Source organism: Podarcis vaucheri (assembly GCF_965113315.1).
Source record: "Podarcis vaucheri genome assembly, chromosome: 13".
Taxonomy (NCBI): Eukaryota; Metazoa; Chordata; class Lepidosauria; order Squamata; family Lacertidae; genus Podarcis; species Podarcis vaucheri.
The window spans coordinates 1,681,631-1,704,770 of NC_138751.1; the positions used below are offsets into that span (position 1 = coordinate 1,681,631).

The following is a 23,140-nucleotide window of genomic DNA, read 5'->3' on the forward strand; positions in this document are numbered from 1 at the left end:
CAGCGCTGCCTCCGAGCTCCTCCCCTCCCATTTGGCCTTGCAGAGGGGGCGAAGGTGGGAGGCCTTGAGCAAATGATTGAGCAAAGAGGATCCTGCGGACTTGACACAACGGCTTCCCGGCCTCCTGGGCCAGGGAGCCTTTCGTAAATGCACAAAGCTGGAGAAAAGCAACGCTGCCTTCCATCGCATAATAGTCACAGCCCCCTCTCTTTTTTTGGTCCTTAAAACTGGTCCCAAAGCATTCACTGTGTAAGAGTTGCAGGATTTTCTCAGCACACCTCCTCAGCGCCAGTCGAATGTACAAGGGGAGCAGGCGGGCAAGCGACGTAAACACGTTTGTTACTAAAAAAACGCTTTCCTTGCATAATAAGTTGCGCGCCCCTTTTTGGGAAAGAAAAATCAGCGTTAAATACGTGAGCGTTATGCGTTTAAATAGGGTAGCCATCGGCAGCCGTCTCCTCCATGGTCCAATCTTCTTTCAAAGCCACCTGGCTGCCTCTGGCTCCTGTGGGAAGGAGTTCCGCAGACCAACTATTCAGACTTCCACTTATCGGTCTTGAATCTCCCAGTGTTCAGCTGGGTGCCCAACCAAGAGCGCGCACACACACCCCCCCAGACTCCGCAGAAGGACGTCACAGCAGAAACAAAACGGTTTTAAGACCATGATTGGTTTTTACTAAGTCGAAAGCAAAGTTGGGGATGGGGACGGCGGAACCGTCACTGGCCACACGGCCACAACCCAGGCGGCAGTTCGGCTGCAGGGAGGGAAAGGGAACGTCCCACCGGCGGCCCCCGGCCCAGAACTCCCCCCTCCCCTGACAATAAATAATTTTAAATGCATTTTAACCCCCCAGAAAACACAGCGTTCTCCACCATCTGCCCACAGTGCACCAGGAGGGGAGAAACCCTGCCTCATGATTGGCTAGATGTGTGTGTGAGAGAGAGATGGGGAGAGCAGGCCTAGACACACTCTGAAAAAATGAATTTTTTAGGGGTGGGGCGAGGGAGAAGGCAGGCACCCCCTCCCTCCCCACAGGTAAGGGGCTCTCGGAAGGTGCGCTCATGGCACTTGAGACAGGGGAGCTCCAGGAGTCGAGGGGGGGGTCTCTCCTTCGCTCCCCCAAACTCAGGCACTGAGGAAGAACTGCTTGTAGAACTTGTTCATCTGTTCGAGGAAGATGAAGGTGAGGACGGTGTGGGGCCCCAGGCGGGCGTAGTAGGGGGTGAAGCCTTTCCACAGGCTGAAGAACCCCTCGTAGCGGATCACTTTCACCAGCACGTCCTGCAAGGCAAAGGGAGGCGGGGTCAGGGGCAGCGGTGGTGCAGTGGTTAGAGCTAGGGCCGCGGCGCAAAGGAAGCTCACTGGGGGGGAGCTTGAGGGCCGGGGAATCACTCTCTTCGCCTGGCCCACCTCGCAGGGCGGTGGTTGTTTTGGGGATTAAATGAGCTGGGGAGAGGCGGTATTTGACTCCTACTAAGTTAGCAAAGGGACGCAGGTGGCGCTATGGGTTAAACCACAGAGCCTAGGACTTGCCGATCAGAAGGTCGGCGGTTCGAATCCCCGCAATGACGGGGTGAGCTCCCGTTGCTCGGTCCCTGCTCCTGCCCACCTAGCAGTTCGAAAGCACGTCAAAGTGCAAGTAGATAAATAGGTACCGCTCCGGTGGGAAGGTGAACGGCGTTTCCGTGCGCTGCTCTGGTTCGCCAGAAGCGGCTTTGTCATGCTGGCCACATGACCCGGAAGCTGTACACCGGCTCCCTCGGCCAATAAAGCGAGATGAGTGCCGCAACCCCAGAGTCATCCGTGACTAGACCTAATAGTCAGGGGTCCCTTTACCTTTACCTAAGTTAGCAAAAATGTATAGGAGAAGTTCAAATATCTGCTGGAAACGTAAAGAAAAAGAAGGTACCTTTTTATCGCATGTGGTGGAACTGTAACATAACAAAAGCTTTCTGGCAGATGATGTATAATGAAATGAAGAAAATGTTTAAAATAACTTTTGTTAAAAAACCAGAAGCTTTTCTATTAGAAATTATAGGTACCGACACCCCAGAGGATCAGAAAAGACTTTTTATGTATGGAACAAGAGCAGCAAGGATGCTCCTAGCCCAGAGATGGAAAGAAGGCAAAGTCTCTACCAGAGAGTAATGGCAAATAAAGCTGTTGGACTATGCCGAAATGGCAAAACTGACTGGAAAGCTCAGGAACCAAGAGGACAAAAACTTCAAAAAAGAATGGGGGGAAATTGTAATTTATTTAGGAGAGCACTGCAAGCAGATGAAAACATTAGCAGGGTTTTAATGCCACTTATAATGCAACAAACAAGATGTCTAATATGGATGGATATGAAATATAGATTATGGGATAATATGCAGTTGTCAGTGTTGACAATAGGACCCACGGAGGGAGGGAAGTCTTGAGATTCAGAGTAATCTCTATATATGGATAGGCATCTGGATTGTTATAAGTTTATATTTGTAAAATCAAATAGAAATGATTTCAAAAACAAAAAAATGAATGTGGGGAGAGCCAGGCAAGGAGGCCTCCCTTGTACCCCATGGGAGGAAAAGGTGGGGTGCAAATGTGATAAGAAGGAAGAGGATGGTGGAACAGGCAGGAACCCAAAGGATAAGCTGGGGTGGGACTGGATGACCTCTGGAGGTAAGAAGAGGATGGTGCAAAGTGAGGCAAGATGAAGGAGTCTTAAGATTGTTTGGGAAGGAATCAGGGAAGAAGATGGGGACTGAGAGAGCTGGGGCAAGGCAACTGACCTACTAGGAAGAGTCGCTCGGCTCCCCAGGCCTGAGCTGTTTAGCTTCTTTCCATAAAGAGAATTTCACCAGCCCTCTGCGATTTATTGCTTTATTGCTGGCAGTGGGGAGGTGGGTGTCTGGCGGGCAGATAGAACAGTGGGAGGGCAGGGGAGGCCGGAGGGGGTCACCAGTCCCCACGCAAACCTAGCTCTCCAAGAAGGGAAAGAGCGGCCAGCCGCTTGGACTTTGGCCGCTTCTCTCCTCCGGCAAAACAAGACGGAAGCCGACGGGGCAAAGTCCTGGCGAAGAGAGGTCTCTTTTGTGCCTACCAAGCAGCCCTCTCCAAATCAGCTGTGGCGAGAAGCAAAACGCCTCTCCGAGGGCAAGAGATGGGAGGCCGGCACACGACGGGTGGAGCAGTAAAGAACATAAGCAAAACCCCGCAGGATCCGACCATTGGTCCACCCAGCCCAGCGTCTGGTTCCCACTGTGGCTGGGAGACCACATTACACCGGTCCTGAAAGACCTACATTGGCTCCCAGGACGTTTCTGAGCACAATTCAAAGCGTTGGTGCTGACCTTGAAAGCCCTAAATGGCCTCGGTCCTGTATCCCTGAAGGAGCGTCTCCATCCCAGACACTGAGGTCCAGCGCTGAGGGCCTTCTGGCGGTTCCCTCCCTGCAAGAAGCCAAGTTACAGGGAACCAGGCAGAGGGCCTTCTCAGTGGTGGCACCCGCCCTGTGGAATGCCCTCCCACCAGATGTCAAGGAAATAAACACCTACCTGACATTTAGAAGTCAGCTGAAGGCAGCCCAGTTTAGGGAAGCTTTTAATGTTTGATGTTTTATTGTGTGGCTGGGGAAACCTAGCCAGATGGGTGGGGTATGTATGTAAAGGTCATGTGGCCAGCATGACCAAGCCGCTTCTGGCAAACCAGAGCAGCGCACGGAAACGCCGTTTACCTTCCCGCCGGAGTGGTACCTATTTATCTACTTGCACTTCGTGCTTTCGAACTGCTGGGTTGGCAGGAGCTGGGACCGAGCAACGGGAGCTCACCCCGTGGCGGGGATTCGAACCGCCGACCTTCTGATCAGCAAGTCCTAGGCTCTGTGGTTTAACCCACAGCGCCACCCACGTCCCTTGGGTATGTATGTATGTATGTATGTATGTATGTATGTATGTATGTATGTATAAATATCATTTCCAGCCAATGGCGTTCAGAAACATTGCTGGCTCCAGCTGTGAAGGGAGAGCAAGGGGTAGGAGCTCTCTGTGTTTTTCTACCCAGGGGCACAAGCGAGGGAGGGATAGAGGACAGCTGCTCTTGCTCTGCATACCGTGGGCTCCGTGATCCGTCTCTTGGCTGGGAGGGCCATGTCCGCCTCCGAAGGGAGAGGGGCCAGGGGTCCAAAGTCTTCCACCCCCTTCCAGGAGAGAAGGAGCAGAAAGCAGCTTCCCCCTGCCAGCCAAGGAGAGAGGTGCCCCTTTGAGCTGCAGGCCCTGGGCTTGGCTCTGGTGTAGGGCATGAGGCAAGCTGTGGGGTGAGAGTGCGAACCCAGCCTCCCCTCTTCCCCAACAACCGCAAGGCATCCTGAGCAGCCCACTCCAGTCCATTCCAGCTGCCGCTGATAATTATTATTAATTATTATTATTATTATTATTTTATTTATTTATACCCCACCCATCTAGCTGGGCTTCCCCAGCCACTCTGGGCGGTTTCCAAAAAAATATTAAAATACTGTAATACATCAAACATTAAAAACTTCGCTGAACAGGGCTGCCTTCAGATGTCTTCTGAATGTCAGGTAGTTGTTTATCTCTTTGACATCTGCTGGGAGGGCGTTCCACAGGGCGGGCGCCACCACCGAGAAGGCCCTCTGCCTGGTTCCCTGTAACTTGGCTTCTCGCAGGGAGGGAACCACCAGAAGGCCCTCGGAGCTGGACCTCAGTGTCTGGGCATAACGATGGGGGTGGAGACGCTCCTTCAGGTCTACTGGGCCTTTGAGGCCGTTTAGGGCTTTCAAGGTCAGCACCAACACTTTGAATTGTGCTCGGAAACGTACTGGGAGCCAATGCAGATCTCTCAGGACCGGTACGATGTGGTCCCGGCGGCCGCTCCCAGTCACCAGTCTAGCTGCAGCATTCTGGATTAGTTGTAGTTTCCGGGTCACCTTCAAAGGTAGCCTCACGCAGAGCGCATTGCAGTAGTCCAAGCGGGAGATAACCAGAGCATGCACCACTCTGGCGAGACAGTCTGCGGCCAGGAAGGGTCTCATCCTGCGTACCAGATGGAGCTGGTAAACAGCCGCCCTGGACACAGAACTGACCTGCGCCTCCATGGACAGTGGTGAGTCCAGAATGACTCCCAGGCTGCACACCTGGTCCTTCAGGGGCACAGTTGCCCCATTCAGGACCAGGGAGTCCCCCACACCTGCCCGCCCCCTGTCCCCCAAAAACAGTACTTCTGTCTTGCCAGGATTCAACCTCAATCCATTAGCCGCCATCCATCCTCCAACCGCCTCCAGACGCCTCTGCTGAGCAGTTGCCCACTGCCAAACTGACGTTGCGCATCCTTGAGGACTATAAACCTCTTTCCCCCCAATGCCAAACCTCATGGGGGCTTCCGTGCTTCCCTGACTGGGGTGGGGAAGAGAGGCCGGATCCCCCCAAAAGAGCCCGGCCCACACTCACCAGCCCATTCCGGTACTCTGGCTTCCCATCAATCATCCGCATGTTCTGGATCCTGGAGGGGGAAATGCAAAAAAAAAGGGGGGGTAAGATGTGACCCTCTGCTGCTGAAGCCGCTTCCAGCCAGTGCGGCACACTTGTGGGAGTGTTGGACTAGGAGCTGGGAGAGGCTAGGGTTCGAATCATCCACTCAGGCATGGAGCTCGCTTGGGTAAGACCTTGGGGGCCAGCCACTGAGGTCTCTCAGCCTGACCTACCGCACAAGGTTGTCGTGGGGATTAAGCGAGGAATCAGCTTGAGCTCCTTGGAGGAAAAGGCGGTTTAAAGGCCATAAATAAATCAGGAACAAATTGGCTATTTGGCACCTGCCTCGTGCAATATTTCTCTTCCTGCTTTTTGTCTCCCTACCCTGTACCTGATTATGCTCAATTGTTCCGTTTCTCTTGTTGAAATTCGGGAATGTTCTGCTTGTTACGCATTTAATAAGGTCCACAAATGACGACATTTTGGAGGTCTCAAGTCGCAAGGTGGTTAGATTGGTCTCAACTAGGGCCAGGGCCTTTTCGGCACTGGCCCCGACGTGGTGGAACGCTCTGTCACAAGAGACCAGGGCCCTGCGGGACTTGACATCTTTCCGCAGGGCCTGCAAGACGGAGCTGTTCCGCCTGGCCTTCAGTTTGGACTCGGTCTGACCCTTACGTTTCCCTCCCCTTATGGTTCTGATCTATGGGCTGCTTTTAAAATGAGGCTGCATTTTAAAGTGCATTTTAACCTGTATTCTAAATTGGTGTGTTTTTCCCCCTATTATGTTTTTACATAATATTATGTATCTGAAGAAGTGTGCATGCACACGAAAGCTCATACCAAGAACTAACTTAGTTGGTCTTTAAGGTGCTACTGGAAGGAATTTTTTCATTTTGACTATGGCAGACCAACACGGCTACCTATCTGTAACTATGTTTTTACTGTAATTTTGTAATTTTACTGGTGTTAGCCGCCCTGAGCCTGGCTTTGGGCAGGGAGGGTGGGGTATAAATTAATAATAATAATAATAATAATAATAATAATAATAATAATAATAATAATTTACAAAGAAGAGGGTCAATCCCAGGCTGCCCTCTCCCTCCCTGACCTCACCCCCACCCCCAAAGGCTGCTCTTCCTTCCTCCCCCGCCCCCCAGCAGACCCAAGACCCACTTCCTTGTGCTCCTGACCTGGTCTTGGCAATATCCACCGGCATGGAGGCTGCAGTCGTCACCAAACCACTGATCATGCTAGCACAGAAGTGGCACAAGATGTTGTCCCGGAAGTAACCTGCGGACGAGGCGGAGGACGTTTCGGCTCCTGCTGCTGCCGCCATCGCCTCTGGGACCCCTGAGCCCCCCTTCCCCTCTGGGAGCCCTCAAGCCCCACAGGAAAGAGGGCGGCAGAGCTTGCAGGGGCCTGGCTGGGCCGGCAGAGAGGACGGAGACCCCTCCAGGCCTTCCTCACCCCTCTGCCCCCAACTGGGACGCCGCTTACCCGAATCAAGGAGGAACTGCTTGGACTGGGAGTAGGAGGCCAGCTGGGCTGCGTTGACGACGACGGCTCTGGCCATGGTGGGGACACAGCCCTATGGGATGGAGGAGAAAAGCCATTAGGGGCTGGGGGGGGGGCATCGGAAGCTCCCCTCAAGGTAGGGAGAGGGGCTCTCGCCTTGCGGAGAAGGAGCAGCTGCTCAGATCAGCGGCCAGGAAGGGCAGACCAGCCAGACCACTGGGTCCGACTACATTTGTGCTGTCTACACCGACCAGCCGGGACACAGGTGGCGCTGTGGGTTAAACCACAGAGCCTAGGGCTTGCCGATCGGAAGGTCGGCGATTCGAATCCCCGTGACGGGGTGAGCTCCCGTTGCTTGGTCCCTGCTCCTGCCAACCTAGCAGTTCGAAAGCACGTCAAAGTGCAAGTAGATCAACAGGTACTGTTCCGGCGGGAAGGTAAACGGCATTTCCGTGCGCTGCTCTGGTTCGCCAGAAGCGGCTTAGTCCTGCTGGCCACATGACCCGGAAGCTGTATGCCGGCTCCCTCGGCCAGTAAAGCGAGATGAGCACCGCAACCCCAGAGTCGGCCACGACTGGACCTAATGGTCAGGGGTCCCTTTACCTTTTTACACTGATCAGCAGCAGCAGAGGCTCTCCAGGGTTTCAGGGAATAAACATCTCTGTCAGCAGGTGCCGTTAAGAGATTGAACCCGGAGCCGGCTGAGCTGTGGCTCAGTAAGAGCTGTTCAACAGTGGAATTTGCTGCCAAGGAGTGTGGTGGAGTCTCCTGCTTTGGAGGTCTTTAAGCAGAGGCTTGACAACCATATGTCAGGAGTGCTCTGATGGAGTTTCCTGCTTGGCAGGGGGTTGGACTTGATGGCCCTTGTGGTCTCTTCCAACTCTAGGATTCTATGATTCTATGATTCCCCTCCTGGGTTGGAAGCCCCAAGAAGGGGCGAAAGGTGGAGGCTGGGTGGCTGAGGCCAGGCTTGTGTCCAGGGCCAGGCCAGGGAACCCAGAAGGACCCTCTTCAACGGTTTATCTTTTTGCAGAGACTAGCCTGGTTGCAGCAACCTCAAACCCACCCAGACCCCCAGAGCTGCTCTCTTAAAATGGACGCTGGAGATCAGCGGGAGGAAAGCCCTTGCCCTGGCAGAGGCACAAAACACAGATCCGTGTTTTGGGGCAAGGAGACCACCGGCTGCCTTAGCAGAGCCCAGAATTAAGGCGAGAGCGAGCTGTTTTCCCAGGCCCGACAGGGAGATCCGCCCCTTCTTATTTCGCCCCCAAGTAAGTTTAAATAAGGGCACATAGCTAAGGGAGGAAGACACTTGGAAAACGCAATGGGGGAGACGAGAGGAGGAGAGGCAGCCAGAAAAGCCCCCACCCAATCCAGTGTAACCTCAGAAGTCGAACATAATCCGTTCCAGAAGGACGTTTGACTTCCGAAACCTTCGAATTCCGAGGCTTCTTTGGCAGCTAGGCTTTTTGCAGAACAGAAGCCGTGTCGGACGTTTGGGTTCTGAGGAACGTTCGAAAACCAGAACATTTGCTTCCAGGTTTTTGATGTTCAGGAGCCGAAACGTTCGGGGACGGAGCAGTTCAAGAGCAGAAGTCTCCCTGTACCTGGCCAAGGCAGGTGAGAAAGGGAAGTGGCATTTCAAGAGTCATTTGCCCTTAATACAGAAAGCAGGAAGGGTTTTCTTTCCATTCCATTATCGGCACCAGACAGCCAGGCAAAAAGAGGAATTTTCAAGCTCGCCTCTGTGCGTACTCGCAAATGAACGAGAGCCCGAGAGCCCATTTCCTCCACTGTAATAAACTCATTAAATTGCAGAAGAGGCCCAAACCTCCTTGTTGGGTGAAACTTGAGCAATCGCGAGGGCAGAATCGAAACTTTCCCCAAGCCCACCCTCTTTCTAAAGGGCCGTACCCTCCAGAGCGTGGGAACCCCCTCCTCGCGGGTTATCCGCAGAAGCGCATTGAAGACGTTTGTGTAGCCCCTCCTTTGGTCAGGAGGCAACCTGGAACAGAGGAAAGAAGAAGAAGGAAGAGAGAAGAGGTGAGAAAGAGAGAGAAACAGGCCCAGATCTTCCCAACCAGAACCAGCCTGCATTTTTGGCATTCCTTTATCACATGCACGGTGGAGGAGACTTCATTTCCAAGACAAGCCGGCCAAATCCGGGACTGGACTCGATCCTCAGATAACATTCTTTGCTTGGAAACAGCTGGACTGTTTCCAGCTTTCTTAGGGCAAACTCCTTGAAATCGGCACACAGACCAGAACACTCTTCAAATGTCAAAAATGTTTTCTTCCTAATTGCTGGAGGGACTGCAGAAAACTCGGCCCGTTAGTGGCAGGGAAGTAAGTCGCTGCAAGGTTTCGGGGACATGGTTTCGAGAGAAACGATAAATATTACTAAAGGAGCTACGGCTTGCTACCCAGAATTAAAGTTGCTGAGTATTTTCGGTGATACCGATGTGGATATACTGTCCAAAGAATTGGTCTCCTGTATGATCTTGACATCACAAATAATAGTTGCAACTCAAAGGGAAACAGCCCCAAATCTTACACTGGAAGCTTTGTGCTATAAAGAAGAAATTTATAGATAAAGATACAAGGATCAAAACTTCCAGACACTTGCAATATGATTTGGCATTCTTTTAGGACCTAAAGAGCGAAACCATCGTCAGAACCCTGGCACGTGTCTCTGGAGCAAGACTGGATGGGAGAACGCCGACAGTCTTTACTCGGACTCTGGTTATTTCAACCCTGAACTCATTCTGCCTGCCAGTCTTCTGTGTTTGTTTCTTATCTTTCAATGTTCTAACTGTTCTCTCTTGTTTTATGTACGAAATAAAAATTACCGTATTTTTAGCTCTATAGGACGCACCAGACCATAGGAGGGGGAGAACAGGGAAAATAATAATTCTCCCACTCTCTGCTCAGCGCCCCTTCAGCGAAGCAGCAGGAAAAACGGAGCCCCTTCCATTTCTCCTCCCGCTTCGCTGAAGGGGCGCTGCACAGAAAGGGAAAACTGTGCAGCACCTCTCCAGCAAAGCGAAGCCTGGAGAGCAAGAGGGATCGGTGTGCACCGACCCCTCTCACTCTCCAGGCTTCAGGCGGCTATCCGCAAGCCTTTGGAGTGCTGTGGGAACTCCTGCTGAGCTCCGAAGGCTTGCGGATAGCTGCCTGAAGCTCCCGGAGCGCAGCGGGAGTTCCCTGCACTCCGGGGGCTTCAGGCAGCTTCAGCAAAAGCAACGCGAAGCCTCTGGAGCGTGGAGGAAGCTCTCCCTCTGCGCTTCAGAGGCTTCGCATTGCTATTGCTGAAGCCAAGGAGCCTGCATTTGCTCCATAAGACGCACACACATTTCCCCTTCATTTTTGAAGGGGGAAAAGTGCGTCTTATAGAGTGAAAAATACGGTATCTGCCCAAACAGAAAAGAGAACCGGTCTGCATTTCGCCGCCAGCACCAGGCCCCCTGCCAATGCACCAAGGGGTCTCCCCTACCCACCTGCCGTCGGCCGTCATGCGGATGAGCGCCACCTCAGCAGGCGTGCCCACAAAGGCCCCAATGGCGCCCGCCGTCATCCCGATCACGGCCTTCATGAAGAAGTTGGGGGGCGTCCCGTCGGAGGAGGTGAGCTTCTCAAAGAGGATGGTGTAGATGCCCAGGCGGGTGGTGGTGTAGGTGGCCTGGCGCAGGAGGCCGGCGGACAGCCTGCCGAGAGAGGGGGGAGCACGGGGGGAACCCCCAGACTGAGAACCAGAGGAGCCCCTCCTGCCACCCACAGCCACCCACGCCTCTCGCTGGCACTGAAGGGGTTTGCGGCTGCAGCGCTACGATTCTCCCGGGCTGCACATTTTGAGCCGTGTTCACGCTCCAGGGTCAACTTGAACAAATATTAATGGTTCGTAGCAATTTTAGTGTTCATATGCTGCTCATCTGAAGGGGTTGCCCCACTCTGGGCGGTTATTAAAAACGATATAAAACCTCAAACATTAAAAACTACCCTGTAAAGGGCTGCCTTCGGGTGTCTTCTAAAAGTCATAGTTTATCTGTTTGATGTCTGACAGGAGGGCATTCCGCCGGGGGGGGGGGTGCAGCAACTGAGAAGACTGTGGGGCTACGCACCACCCAAATAAACAGGGGGGGCTGGCAGCTTAGCCCCCAAGTGGAAACCAGGATCTCAATACATCCTGCCAGGGACAGCCTTTAAACTTCTCTTCCTTCTGCCCCCACAGAGGAGAGGGAGGGAGGGAGGGAGGGAGGGAGGAAAAGGGAAGGGAAGGGAAGGGAAGGGGGGAGGAAGGAAGGGAGGGAGGAAGGAAGGAAGGAAGGAAGGAAGGAAGGAAGGAAGGAAGGGAGGGAGGAAGGGAGGGAGGGAGAGAGAGAGAGAGAGAGGGAAGGGAAGGGAAGGGGGAGGGAGGGAGGGAGGGAGGGAGGGAAGGAAGGAAGGAAGGAAGGAAGGGAAAGGAAAAGAAGGAAGGAAGGAAGGAAGGAAGGAAGGAAGGAAGGAAGGAAGGGAAGAAAGGGGCTAGTGGTATATAAACTGAATAAACAATAATAAAAATCACCTGTTCTGCAGCCAAGTGCCCCTGCCATACTCCTCTCTCTCTCTCTCTCACACACACACACAGACCAGGCCCCCCAAGGCCCCTTACCCGGTGTAGATGCCCCGCACGCCCTCCTTGCGGAGGATGCTCCCCACGGCGTGGAAGCTGGTCTTGTACTCCTTCGTCTTGGCGCCTTCGCCGCTCAGCTGCATCCGGTTCTTCACCAGGTCCAGGGGCTGCACAAAGACAGTGGCCGCCATGCTGGGGGGGGGGCAGAGAGAAGGGGCAAGAGGTCACTTGAGGGCTGGGGGAGAACAGGGAGAAGCAGCAGAATGGGCTGGAGAGTGAGGACCCCCCTCCTGCAACCCCCACCTAGATATCTCTGATTACGGTCCTATACGTTTTGAGGATGGCCAACGGAGTTTCCCCCTGGAATGAAGTTCCTTCTTTTCCCTTCCTCGCTTGCCAGACACTCTAACCTGCTCCTCCAAGCTGCTTCCTCCCTACACTCCAAGAAGCTGGACTCAGGAGGAGTGACCGATCGCTCTCTCCACCTCCATGAACTTGTCTCATCCTCCTTTAAAGCCGTCCCTGACTCCTGTAGCAGAGAGTTCCGCCGTTTCACAATCAGTTAGAAGGACTTTCTGTTCTCTGTCCTGAATCTCCCAAGGCTCAGCTCACCAGTTGCTGTGTTGCGAGAGAGGAAGAAAACTTTTCCTCCAAGCCACATGTTATTTCTTGAACTCCCGTGGTGTAGCCTCTCGCTTGACGTTGCTGTAAGAATTCTACGGTCTCAAATATAGAATAAACGTTTAAGGCAAGCACGTATGTAAGTATATAAACCACGTGTCTGAAATAGTACAGGGGAGCAGTCCTGAGACCATTTTGACTCTCCCAAATTGACCTCAAATATTTCTCTGCAAGGAGGAAGGAAACGGGAAAAAGCTTTCCAATTGTCTTTGGGCTATAGGGGCTTATACCTCCCTACAAATACATCTGGCAAGTAAGTTCGGTTTATGAACTTAATCTGCTCCGGAAGTCCGTTCTTAAACCAAAGCTGTTCTTAAACCGAGGCGCCCTTTCCCTAACGAGGCCTCCCGCCACCGGTGCCCTTCCACCGTACAGATTCCGTTTTTAGATCGAGGTAAAGTTCACAAACTGGGACACTGCTTCCGGTTTTGTGGAGTTCTTAAACCGAATAGTTCTTAAACAGAGCTGTTCCTAAACCGAGGTACCACTGTATCTGTTAAGTTGAGCAAACTCTCAATATGTGTAAGAGATTTACCATCTCAAAGGAATGGCCAGGCTACCCAGAAAATGCAATCAAGTAAGGCATAACCAGGGACGCGGGTGGTGTTGTGGGTTAAACCACAGAGCCTAGGACTTGCCGATCAGAAGGTCGGCGGTTCGAATCCCTGCAATGACGGGGTGAGCTCCCGTTGTTTGGTCCCAGCTCCTGCCAACCTAGCAGTTCGAAAGCACAAAAGTGCAAGTAGATAAATAGGTACCACTCCGGCGGGAAGGGAAATGGCGTTTCTGTGCGCTGCTCTGGTTCGCCAGAAGTGGCTTAGTCCTGCTGGCCACATGACCCGGAAGCTGTACGCTGGCTCCCTCGGCCAATAAAGCGAGATGAGCGCCGCAACCCCAGAGTCGGCCACGACTGGACCTAATGGCCAGGGGTCCCTTTACCTTTAAGGCATAATCAGGTATCCTGGCAGGCAGGAGAGAAGCAACACTTTCAAATTTCTGCAGGAGACTGCCTCCTTCTGCGATATATATTTGGGGGGTGGTCTCGGGCCCCAGGGTGGGCAATTTCAAAAGTCTCTATAGGGGCTTGCGCACTATTGTCTCTCTGACCTCCTTGCAAGCAGAGGAGGGAACTCTGTTGCAACAGAAAAATCAAGATCTGCCTTGCTTTCTCTGGATCTTGCCTCCATCCATTCATCTCTGACCGATCATGGACTTAGAGGACTCAGTCCCTTGGGGAGCTGGGTAGCAAAAGCCAAACCCCCTATTTTTTCTATAGCAACTTTTCTCCCAAACAAAGCAGCCGTTCCTCCTAAGGGAGCCACCCCACAAGAAATATTTGCCTTGTCCTACTCAGGATTCAGTGAGAGCTGGACCATAAGGAAGGCTGATCGCCGAAGAATGGATGCTTTTGAATTATGGTGCTGGAGGAGACTCTTGAGAGTCCCATGGACTGCAAGAAGGTCAAACCGATCTATTCTGAAGGAAATCCGCCCTGAGTGCTCACTGGAAGGACAGACCCTGAAGCTGAGGCTCCAAGACTTTGGCCACCTCATGAGAAGAGAAGACTCCCTGGAAAAGACCCTGATGTTGGGAAAGATGGAGGGCACAAGGAGAAGGGGACGACGGAGGACGAGATGGTGGGACGGTGTTCTCGAAGCTACCAGCATGAGTTTGACCAAACTGTGGGAGGCAGTGGAAGACAGGAGGGCCTGGCATGCTCTGGTCCAGGGGGTCACAAAGAGGCGGACACGACTCAACGACTAAACAACAACAACTCAGGATTCAAATCCCGAAGCACTCCCCCTCCGTCCCACTTCAGATCCTTCCAGAAACCTAATTAAGCCAGATTCCATCTGTGTCCCTCTCCGCAAGGCAGCCTAAATCTGCTTCACACACCCCTCGGTTACATAAGAGGCTTTTTTCAGGGAGGGTGGCAAGGAAAGCACCCCAGAAGCCAGAGGAGACCATTCCCCCCAAAACCTTCCTCCCTAACCCTTTCCTTGCCACACCTCTTCCTCCTCTCCCCAGCTGTTCCCCCGTGAGACACCCCGATATTTGACCAGAGGGGAGCCAGAGCAGTTAGCATTCCATCGCCCCTTCCCCTGATGCGGTTTAATCCCTCACTTAAGCGGATTAGCAGTTCTGGCAGCACAAAAAGCACCACTCCAATCAGTGTAGCTCAGCCCCGGATCACTGAATCGTAGAATCATCGTCGGATGACCGTAGAATCATCTAGTCCAGCAGTTCTCAACCTGGGGGGTCCCCCAGATGTTTTGGGACTACAACTCCCATCATCCCTTGCTAGCTAGGGATGATGGGAGTCGTAGTCCAACAACATCTGGGGACCCCCAGGTTAAGAACCATTCTAGTCCATGTCCCCCTACAATGCACGAATCGCAGCTTAAGGATCCCTGGCAGTGTAGAAGCTTAGCTCCATAGGCAGAGCATGACACTTTTAATCTCAGGGTTGTGGGTTCGAGAGGCACGTTGGGCGAAAGGATTCCTGCACAGGGTTGGAGCACATGACCCTCGTGGCCCCTTGCAACTCTGTAATTCTGTGAGCGGGTGGCCTCTCTTTGAAAACAGCCAAGGCGCGTCCACCACCTTCCAAAGTCCATCCATTCCAGCGTTGAACAGCTCTTGCTGCCAGAAAGGTCTTCCTGGTGTTTAGTCGGGATCTCCTTTCTCGTAACTCAAAGCTGCGGGTTCGAGTCCTACCCTCCGGAGCAGGAGAAAACAAGCTTGCTCCGTCTTCCATGGGGCAGCCCTTGAGATGTTTGAAGATGGCTCTCATCTCTTCTCTTCCCCGTGTTAAACTCACCTTCAACCGTTCCTCACAAGGTTTGGTTTCCAGACCCTTCATCATCTTGGTCTCCCTCCTCTGCCCACCTTCCAGGTTGTCAACATCCTTCTTAAACTGTGGTGCCCAGAATTGGACACGGTATTCCAGGTGTGGTCTGACCAAGTTGGAACAGAGTGGGACTATTTCTTCCCTCGATCTGGACTCTAGACTTCTGAGGATGCAGCCTAGAATTGCATTAGCCTTTTCTGCTGCTGCATCACGCTGCCGGCTTACGTTTAGCTTGTGGTCCACCAAGACTCCCCCCCAAACCCAAGATCCTTTTCACATGAGCTGCTGGCAAGTCAGGTGTCCCCCGCCTTAAAGGAGGTGATAAGACCCCCCTCCCCAAGCCAGAGCAGCAACACCCAGCACCTAGAGCCAGCTTACTTCCCCCCGTGTAATTGTACATATCTCACTCACGTTCCCTGTTTAAGCATTTAACCTCTCTCCATGGGGAGTTCCTGCACCAGAGAATTTGAGCTCCCTTTTCCAGCAACCTCCTTTTGCAGCTTGGACGGCCGTCTTCCAGGGATTCTTCCGCTCTGATTCCAGCATCGCATGGGGCTGACCCTCGGAGGATGCCTTCCAGCCCTATAGGACTCCTTGCTTAGCCAGCCTCATCCGCTCTTGCACAGTGACCCGAGTCCCTGCGACTTCCTTTGATCTGGACCCTAGACTTCTGAGGACGCCGCCTAGAACAGCGTTCGCCTCTTTTGCTGCCGCAGCACACGGTAGTCTCGGGTTCAGCTTGTGGCCCCCCAAGACGTCCCCCCTTGACTCTTTCCCTATGTGCTGCTGCTGCCATCCCATAGTTGTGCACCTGCTTCTCCCTGCCTCAGTGTGGACCCCCTAGCTCAGCCTTTCTCAACCTGTGGGTCCCCAGATGTTGTTGAACTACAACTCCCATCACCCCCAGCTAGCAAGGCCAGAGCACGGGGATGATGGGAGTTGTAGTCCAACAACATCTGGGGACCCACAGGTGGAGAACCGCTGCCCTAGCAGATCCTTTCTCTTCATTGTGGTGCCAGTCGCCTGGAGGGTCACAGGATGGGAGAAGGGGTGCCTTTGGGGCTGGGGGAGCCCCCCATTTCCCGTGAGCCTTTGCGGCAGATTAAAAAAACCCACCTGTTTCCCTCCCAGGTGCCTCGTACTACAACTCCCAGCAGGTGGGAACTGTAGTACGAGGTGCCTGCAGGGCCCCAGGGGGGCGGAGCCTGGGCCTTTGGGTCTGGGGGGGCGAGAAGAGACCCCCCATTACCCATGAGCCCTTGCGGCAGCCGGCGGGTGCGCGCGCAGCCGGGCCTGGGGGTGGGGGGTGGGGGTCCGGAGGCGGCTCTTACCCGGCGAGGCCCCCGAAGAGGAACTTGACGGACTTGGGCGACGTTTTGGGCTTGCCGGGTCCCGACGCCGCCATGACGGCTCCGCTCGCGCCGGGACCAAGGTGACTCCGGCGGGCGAGAGCGAGGGGAGCGCGAAGGAGCCAATGGCTGCGCGCCCAGAGGAGCTTCCGGGGCGGGACTTCCGACTCGGAAGAGGCGGAGGAGAGTGGGAGAAGGAGGCGCCTGCGCAGTAGGCCTCGCGAAGCCGCCCGGAGGGTGGGCAAAAGGAGGGCGACGCGTTGGGCCAATCGGAGCCTTCCTTGGCTCCCCGGGCGAGGAGGCCCCTGCGGGACTACAGCTCCCATCAGCCCACGCGGCAGGCGCGCAGGCGCAGCTCGGAAAATGGGCTGCTAATTTGGGCTGAGCCGGGTAAATGAATTGCGAAGGAAGCGAGGGAATCGATGGACTCGGAAAAATAATGCATTCGTTCCTAGGACACACACACACACACACACACACACGCTCTGTTCCAGTAACAAGAAGCCGAAAGCACCAGCCTGAAGATGACGAGTGAGACCTCGTCGAAACGTCGCACAGACACCCCGACTCTTACACGGGAAGACACCCGAAGACACCAAAACCTGCATTCCTGTACCCGTGAAAATCTACGAAAGCATATACCGTATATATATATACACACACACATACATATATACATATATACAGTGGTACCTCGGGTTACATACGCTTCACGTTACAGACTCCGCTAACCCAGAAATAGTACCTCGGGTTCAGAACTTTGCTTCAGGATAAGAACAGAAATCATGCTCCGGCGGCGCAGCAGCAGCAGGAGGCCCCATTAGCTAAAGTGGCGCTTCAGGTTAAGAACAGTTTCAGGTTAAGTACGGACCTCCGGAACGAATTAAGTACTTAACCCGAGGTACCACAGTATATATATAGTTGTTGTTGGAGCCTCAGCTTCAGGATCTGTCCTTCCAGGGAGCACTCAGGGCTGATTTCCTTCAGAATGGAGAGGTTTGATCTTCTTGCAGTCCATGGGACTCTCAAGAGTCTCCTCCAGCGCCATAATTCAAAAGCATCCATTCTTTGGCGATCATCCTTCTTTATGGTCCAGCTCTCACTTCCATTCATCACTACTGGGAAAACCAGAGCTTTTACTATACAGACCTTTGTTGGCAAGGTGATGTCTCTGCTTTTTAAGATTTGTCATTGCTTTTCTCCCAAGAAGCAGGTGTCTTTTAATTTCGTGACTGCTGTCACCATCTGCAGTGATCATGGAGCCCAAGAAAGTAAAATCTCTCCCTGCCTCCATTTCTTCCTCTTCTATTTGCCAGGAGGTGATGGGACCAGTGGCCATGATCTCCGTTTTTTTGATGTTGAGCTGAGGCTCCAAGACTTTGGCCACCTCATGAGAAGAGAAGACTCCCTGGATGTTGGGAAAGATGGAGGGCACAAGGAGAAGGGGAGGACGGAGGACGAGATGGTGGGACAGTGTTCTCGAAGCTACCAGCATGAGTTTGACCAAACTGTGGGAGGCAGTGGAAGACAGGAGTGCCTGGCGTGCTCTGGTCCAGGGGGTCACGAAGAGGCGGACACGACTAAATGACTAAACAACAAGAAATCCGTAGTTATAGCATGTGTCCACACCACCTCAGGCCTCTTCTGTTGTGCAGTTTGCTCTGCTATGTATAGTGTGCTCAAGTCTGGGAGGCCTGAGTCGCTGATTTATGTCGGAGCCAGAGGTCGATGGATCTTCGCAGCAGCACGGCTGGAAGGACATGATCCAGCTGGGGGCTAGGCAGCTGACCTTCCCACCCCAGGATGCTGACAGCTGAGGCCTCTGGAGGGCAGCTTCAAAAGGGGCCAGTGCTGGGCGCCAGGGGGCAGCCCCAGCTCAGGGGAAAGGCAAGATCAGGGGCTGTTTAGGTGTTGAGTCTCCTGGGTGACCCGCCCACCCTGTTGGATTACCCAGTGGGCAGACTCAGCAGGTGCTGAGCATCACCAGAAAAGTACCACCACCACCCCCACGAAAAAATAAATTAAAAAATCAGGACAGATTTGATTCGGTTTCCCCCCAATACCATGCTTTGAAGCGGAGGTAATTTCCCCACCAGGAAATCAAGGAAGTAGCTATTTTTAATTTCCGCATGCATATATGTTTTGCATCATTTTGGGGGGAAATAGAATGTCAGCTTGTGGTTTTGTAATGTTTTTGTTTTGCATGACCTAATACTCCTATTATTATTACCGTATTTTTCGCTCTATAACACGCACCCGACCATAACACGCACATAGTTTTTAGAGGAGGAAAATCCGTAGGCATGCCACCCGTAGGCATTCCCTCCATAACACGCACAGACATTTCCCCTTACTTTCTAGGAGGAAAAAAGTGAGTGTTATGGTGCAAAAAATACGGTAATTGCATTTATATTAAGGTTACTAGACGTCCCTGTTTCCTGGGGACAGACAATCCCTGGATTTACAAATCAGTCCCCTGACAAAATTCTATCATTCCTATTGAAGTTGAAAAGTGTCCCCAGATTCATTGAAAACAAATCTGGTAATTGTTGCAGGAATTTATTTATCAGTTGCAGGGGGTTGCCCCTCCAGCAGATATGCACACGCAGCCCACTACCAAAACCAGCACAATCGCTTTTGTGACTTTGGTGATTTGTCCCCACATAACACTTCGTCACAGTTTCTTCCTATCTATTCAAAGGGCCTCTGCTGCACGATACCAAAAGTAAGAATTCACTGATCAATGGATCTCTGTACTGGCTCACTGGGAAAACATCAGAAATTCATCTAGACCTGTGAGCTCAGCTGCTCAGCAGCCCCTCTGCCTGAGTGATAATCCCTGGCATCCTGATACCTGAGTGCCAGACAGGTAGCCATTCCAGAAATAACAAACCCAGATGAAGACAAAAGGGTGTGATTAACTTGGCTGGGAAACAGGGAAATGTAAAGATCTATTTTGTTCCACTTGATGGGTGTTTGGTGGAGGGCAAGGGGAACCAGGGGGCAGGATCCAGGATGCTCAGATTCTGGCCACCAGACCTCCCCTTCCATGATGTAACCGTGATGTATGAGTGATGTAGTTTGGGGGGGTGTAACATGGGGATGAGCAGCTAATAAAAGTTAGGGTTCCCTTTTGTTTGGGGCTTCCACCTTGTTCCACCTGGTGGCAGGTGGGAGTCCTGTGGCGACAGACTTCAATCAAGACCAAGCCTCCTGGCTGCTGTTTTGCATTCCTGGCCGGGGTCCTTGTTTTTTGTCCAAGGGAGCCCTCAGATTTCTCCGTTAACATAACCTTAATTTATATCCCACCTTTATCATCTGGGTCTCCCGCCTCTGTACCTGCTGCACCTTTGTCAATCTCCTTCTTAAACTGGGGTGCCCAGAACGTGACGTGGGACTCCACGATGAAGCAGGATGGGCTGGGTCAATCAGCTTCACCCCAGGGTACTTGCTCTAGTTCTGCCACGACCCTCTCTGGCGTCGCCTTCCTTAAAGATTAAATTAAATTATGCCCACTAAACAGTGAGAGTCGTTCCCCACCACCACCACAGAAACAACCCCCATCCCATAATTGTTTGCGGTAAGATAAGTGGCAAGGAGAGTGTGAGCGAACACTGGGGGTGGTTGAGTAATAATGATGATGATGATGATGATGATGATGATGATAATAATAATAATAATAATAATAATAATAATAATAATAATAATAAATTATTATTTATACGCCGCCCATCCGGCTGGGTCTCCCCAACCACCCTTGGCGGTTTCCAACTAAGTATTAAAATGTCTGTTAAACATTAAAAGCTTCCCTAAACAGGGCTGCCTTCAGATTTCTTCTAAAAGTCTGGAATATAATAAGGCCATCTAACCTCTGCGCAAACATGTAAGAACAAACACAGCCTCGTAAAATGCAAATTACGTGCAAATAAAACAAGGATAAGGGGGAATGCACAATGAAGGGATATTTTGGGGAGAGCCCCAAACGAAACGAAACAAACCACGGAATAACTCAGCCATCCTGTATATAAAATAATCAGACGGCAATTTGCCAAGCAATGGGTTTCATCCTGTTCCTCCTGCCTGACTGCTTGTCTCTGTTCTCACCCTTCCGGGGAACTTGTGGGCGAAAGAGCCACTTTGTTTTTATTTTTTATTTATACTTTTCAAAATTTATACATTTCATTAGCTTTACAATCAATCAAACATCTCAAAACTTGACTTCCTTCCTCCTCTTTCTGCGGTTCCTTAAATTAAATTTTTAATATCTTCTGCATATCCGAATGCATTTAACTTGCTCATTTCATTATCTACTATTATATATTCTTATGAAAGTGCAGGTTATTGCAATAATCCCACTAATGTTTTTATCTGTTTGCGATTTATCTGTAAATAGTCTATAAACCATTTCCATTCTTTTATAAAAAGTCTGTTGTCTTGATTTCATATTCTTCCGGTAAGTTTTGCCATTTCTGCATATTCCATATGTTTTTGTGTCCATTCTTCCTTTGCTGGGAGTTCTTCTTCTTTCCCTTTTTTGGGCAAATAACAGACATAATAAATTATGTCTGTAGTCGCAGACATAAATAAATTTCTATGCACTTTAGGTAGTTCTGTCCTTATAATTCCCAAGAGAAAGGCTTCTGGGTTTGTTTTTACAAACTTCATTTTTAACATATTTTCTGGTTCATTATATATCATTTCCCAGTAAGCTTAAACCTTACTACAAGACCACTACAAGACCACCTTCTTTCTATTGACATTTCCAACATTTGTTTGATTTAGATTTACACATTTTTGCCAGTTTGTTTGGTGTTAGATAACAAGTAGATACCATCACCAATGGAAATGGAGCCACTTTGAAAGGGAAACACAGATGTGATCTGCATTCACACATGCAGAAGACCAGCAACCTCTGGTGGAAGGGATGGAGAAGCCACGAACTACCCTCCATCTTTACCACACTCTCTCAAACTTTGGGACTGTTGAAATATATATGACAAGAGCCTTCTCCTCCTCCGTGATTTTGCCCCATCCTCTTTTAAAGCCATCCAGGCTGGTAGCCATTGCTGTGTCTTGTGGCAGGGAGTTCCGCAGTTTGCACTGCTTTGAAACCAATGAAGCTGGAGCCTCAGTGCCCTTAATCCCAGAGGGGCCCCAGAAGCGACTTCAGTTCACACTGGTTTTTGTTTAAAATTGGGATCTAGCAGAGCCCAATTTGAGTCACGTAACTCCAACAGATTAATCTTCTGTTGCATATATTTCAGTGATCCCAAAGTTTCAGAGTCAGATGTTGTCAAGGGGGCGTGTTGTGGTAAGTTGACCGTTCTGCTTCGGCAAATGTACTGTATTTTTCGCTCCATAAGACGCACTTTTTTCTTCCTAAAAAGTAAGGGGAAATGTCTGTGCTTTTTGTGGAGTGAGTGCGTGGTCCCTGCAGCCGAATTGCCCAGGGGCAAAAAGCAAATGATGCTATTTTTTTTGAAAGAGGGAATTGGGTGTTGAAACAAAGCCGCTGATCGTTTGCAATTGGGGAGAGAGATAAGAGACGCTAGAGGTAAAGGAGGCTGCCTGGGAAGGGGGAGGTAAAAGCCCATGGATCCTCAGGATTTTTGCATTGGGTCACCCCAAATCCACCATCAGATCACATAGCATGTCCATGGCTGCAGCCTGCACCAAAAAAAATCACGCACCCACTGTTTCGTGGGGCCGCAATGGCACAAAAACGTGGTTACAAAGCACGGATCCACATGGATCCTCAGGATTTTTGCATTGGGCTACCCCAAATTCACCATCAGATCACATGAACCACAGCATGAACCACAAAAATCATACATCCACTGTTTCGTTCATAATATTTTTTTTCTTGTTTTCCTCCTCTAAAAACTAGGTGCGTCTTATGGTCAGGTGCGTCTTATGGAGCGAAGATACGGTGTTTCCCCACCGCCCAAACCACGACCACCACGCAGAGGTCAAGTTCCTTGAGGAAGAGCAAGGAGTGCACAAAAGTACTTAAGTGGAGTCCCAAAATCGTGGGGAAAGTGGGGCGATCTGTCATGGAACAAGCCTATTGAAGAAGATGGCTGTGGTTTCCCGGACCTCATCGGTTGCAAAGGGGGACCCATAACCACTCAGGCTTCAGGACCCCCAAAATGTAGGTCCTTTTACCTGTCCTAAATCTCCCAGCATCCAGCTTCCTGGGACGTCCAAAACTTCGGCTGTGATGAGAGGGGGGGGGAGAGAAAAAAATATTCTCTGTCCACTTTCCACATTATTTTCATTAAACTTCTATCCTGTCTCCTGTTACTCTCCTTTTCCTTTAGCCAAAAAAACCCAAATGCCTCCCACTGCTAAGATATCCATTTTGAGGCGAGGCAACCAGAACCACACAGAGCATCCCAACCTGCTTGTGCCACAGGTTTGCACAGGTTTGCAAAATTCCTGGTTGCGCCACAGATTTGCACAGGTTTGCACAGTTCCTGCTTGTGCCACAGATTTGCACAGGTTTGCACAATCCCTGGTTGCGCCAGAGATTTTTACAGGTTCACACAATTCCTCGTTGCACCACAGATTTGCACAGGTTTGCACAATTCCTGGTTGCGCCACAGATTTGCACAGGTTTGCACAATTCCTGGTTGCGCCACAGATTTGCACAGGTTTGCACAATCCCTG

At 51.5% G+C, this 23,140-nt stretch overlaps 1 protein-coding gene across 1 annotated transcript; it reads right to left on the reverse strand.

Annotated features, from left to right (window-relative positions):
- Positions 1-652: 652 nt before the first annotated feature.
- SLC25A11 (solute carrier family 25 member 11) lies at positions 653-16,614 on the reverse strand. The gene is made up of 8 exons (XM_082197860.1): positions 16,454-16,614; positions 11,630-11,782; positions 10,479-10,685; positions 8,896-8,986; positions 6,964-7,054; positions 6,657-6,756; positions 5,446-5,497; positions 653-1,282 (listed from the first exon to the last, which is right to left on the reverse strand). Exons 1-8 carry the CDS (start codon positions 16,525-16,527, stop codon positions 1,127-1,129), a joined length of 924 nt encoding a protein of 307 aa, XP_082053986.1. The 5' UTR covers positions 16,528-16,614; the 3' UTR covers positions 653-1,126.
- Positions 16,615-23,140: the final 6,526 nt, after the last annotated feature.

Bases quoted from the DNA above. Each gene is read 5' to 3' on its own strand.
- SLC25A11 (XM_082197860.1), bottom strand. From the start codon at position 16,527: ATGGCGGCGTCGGGACCCGGCAAGCCCAAAACGTCGCCCAAGTCCGTC. The intron at 8,987-10,478 runs GTGGGTAGGGGA...CCTCTGTTCCAG, and splicing joins CGCATGACGGCCGACGGCAG to GTTGCCTCCTGACCAAAGGA. The intron at 6,757-6,963 runs GTAAGCGGCGTC...CCTCGTCCGCAG, and splicing joins GCAGTTCCTCCTTGATTCGG to GTTACTTCCGGGACAACATC.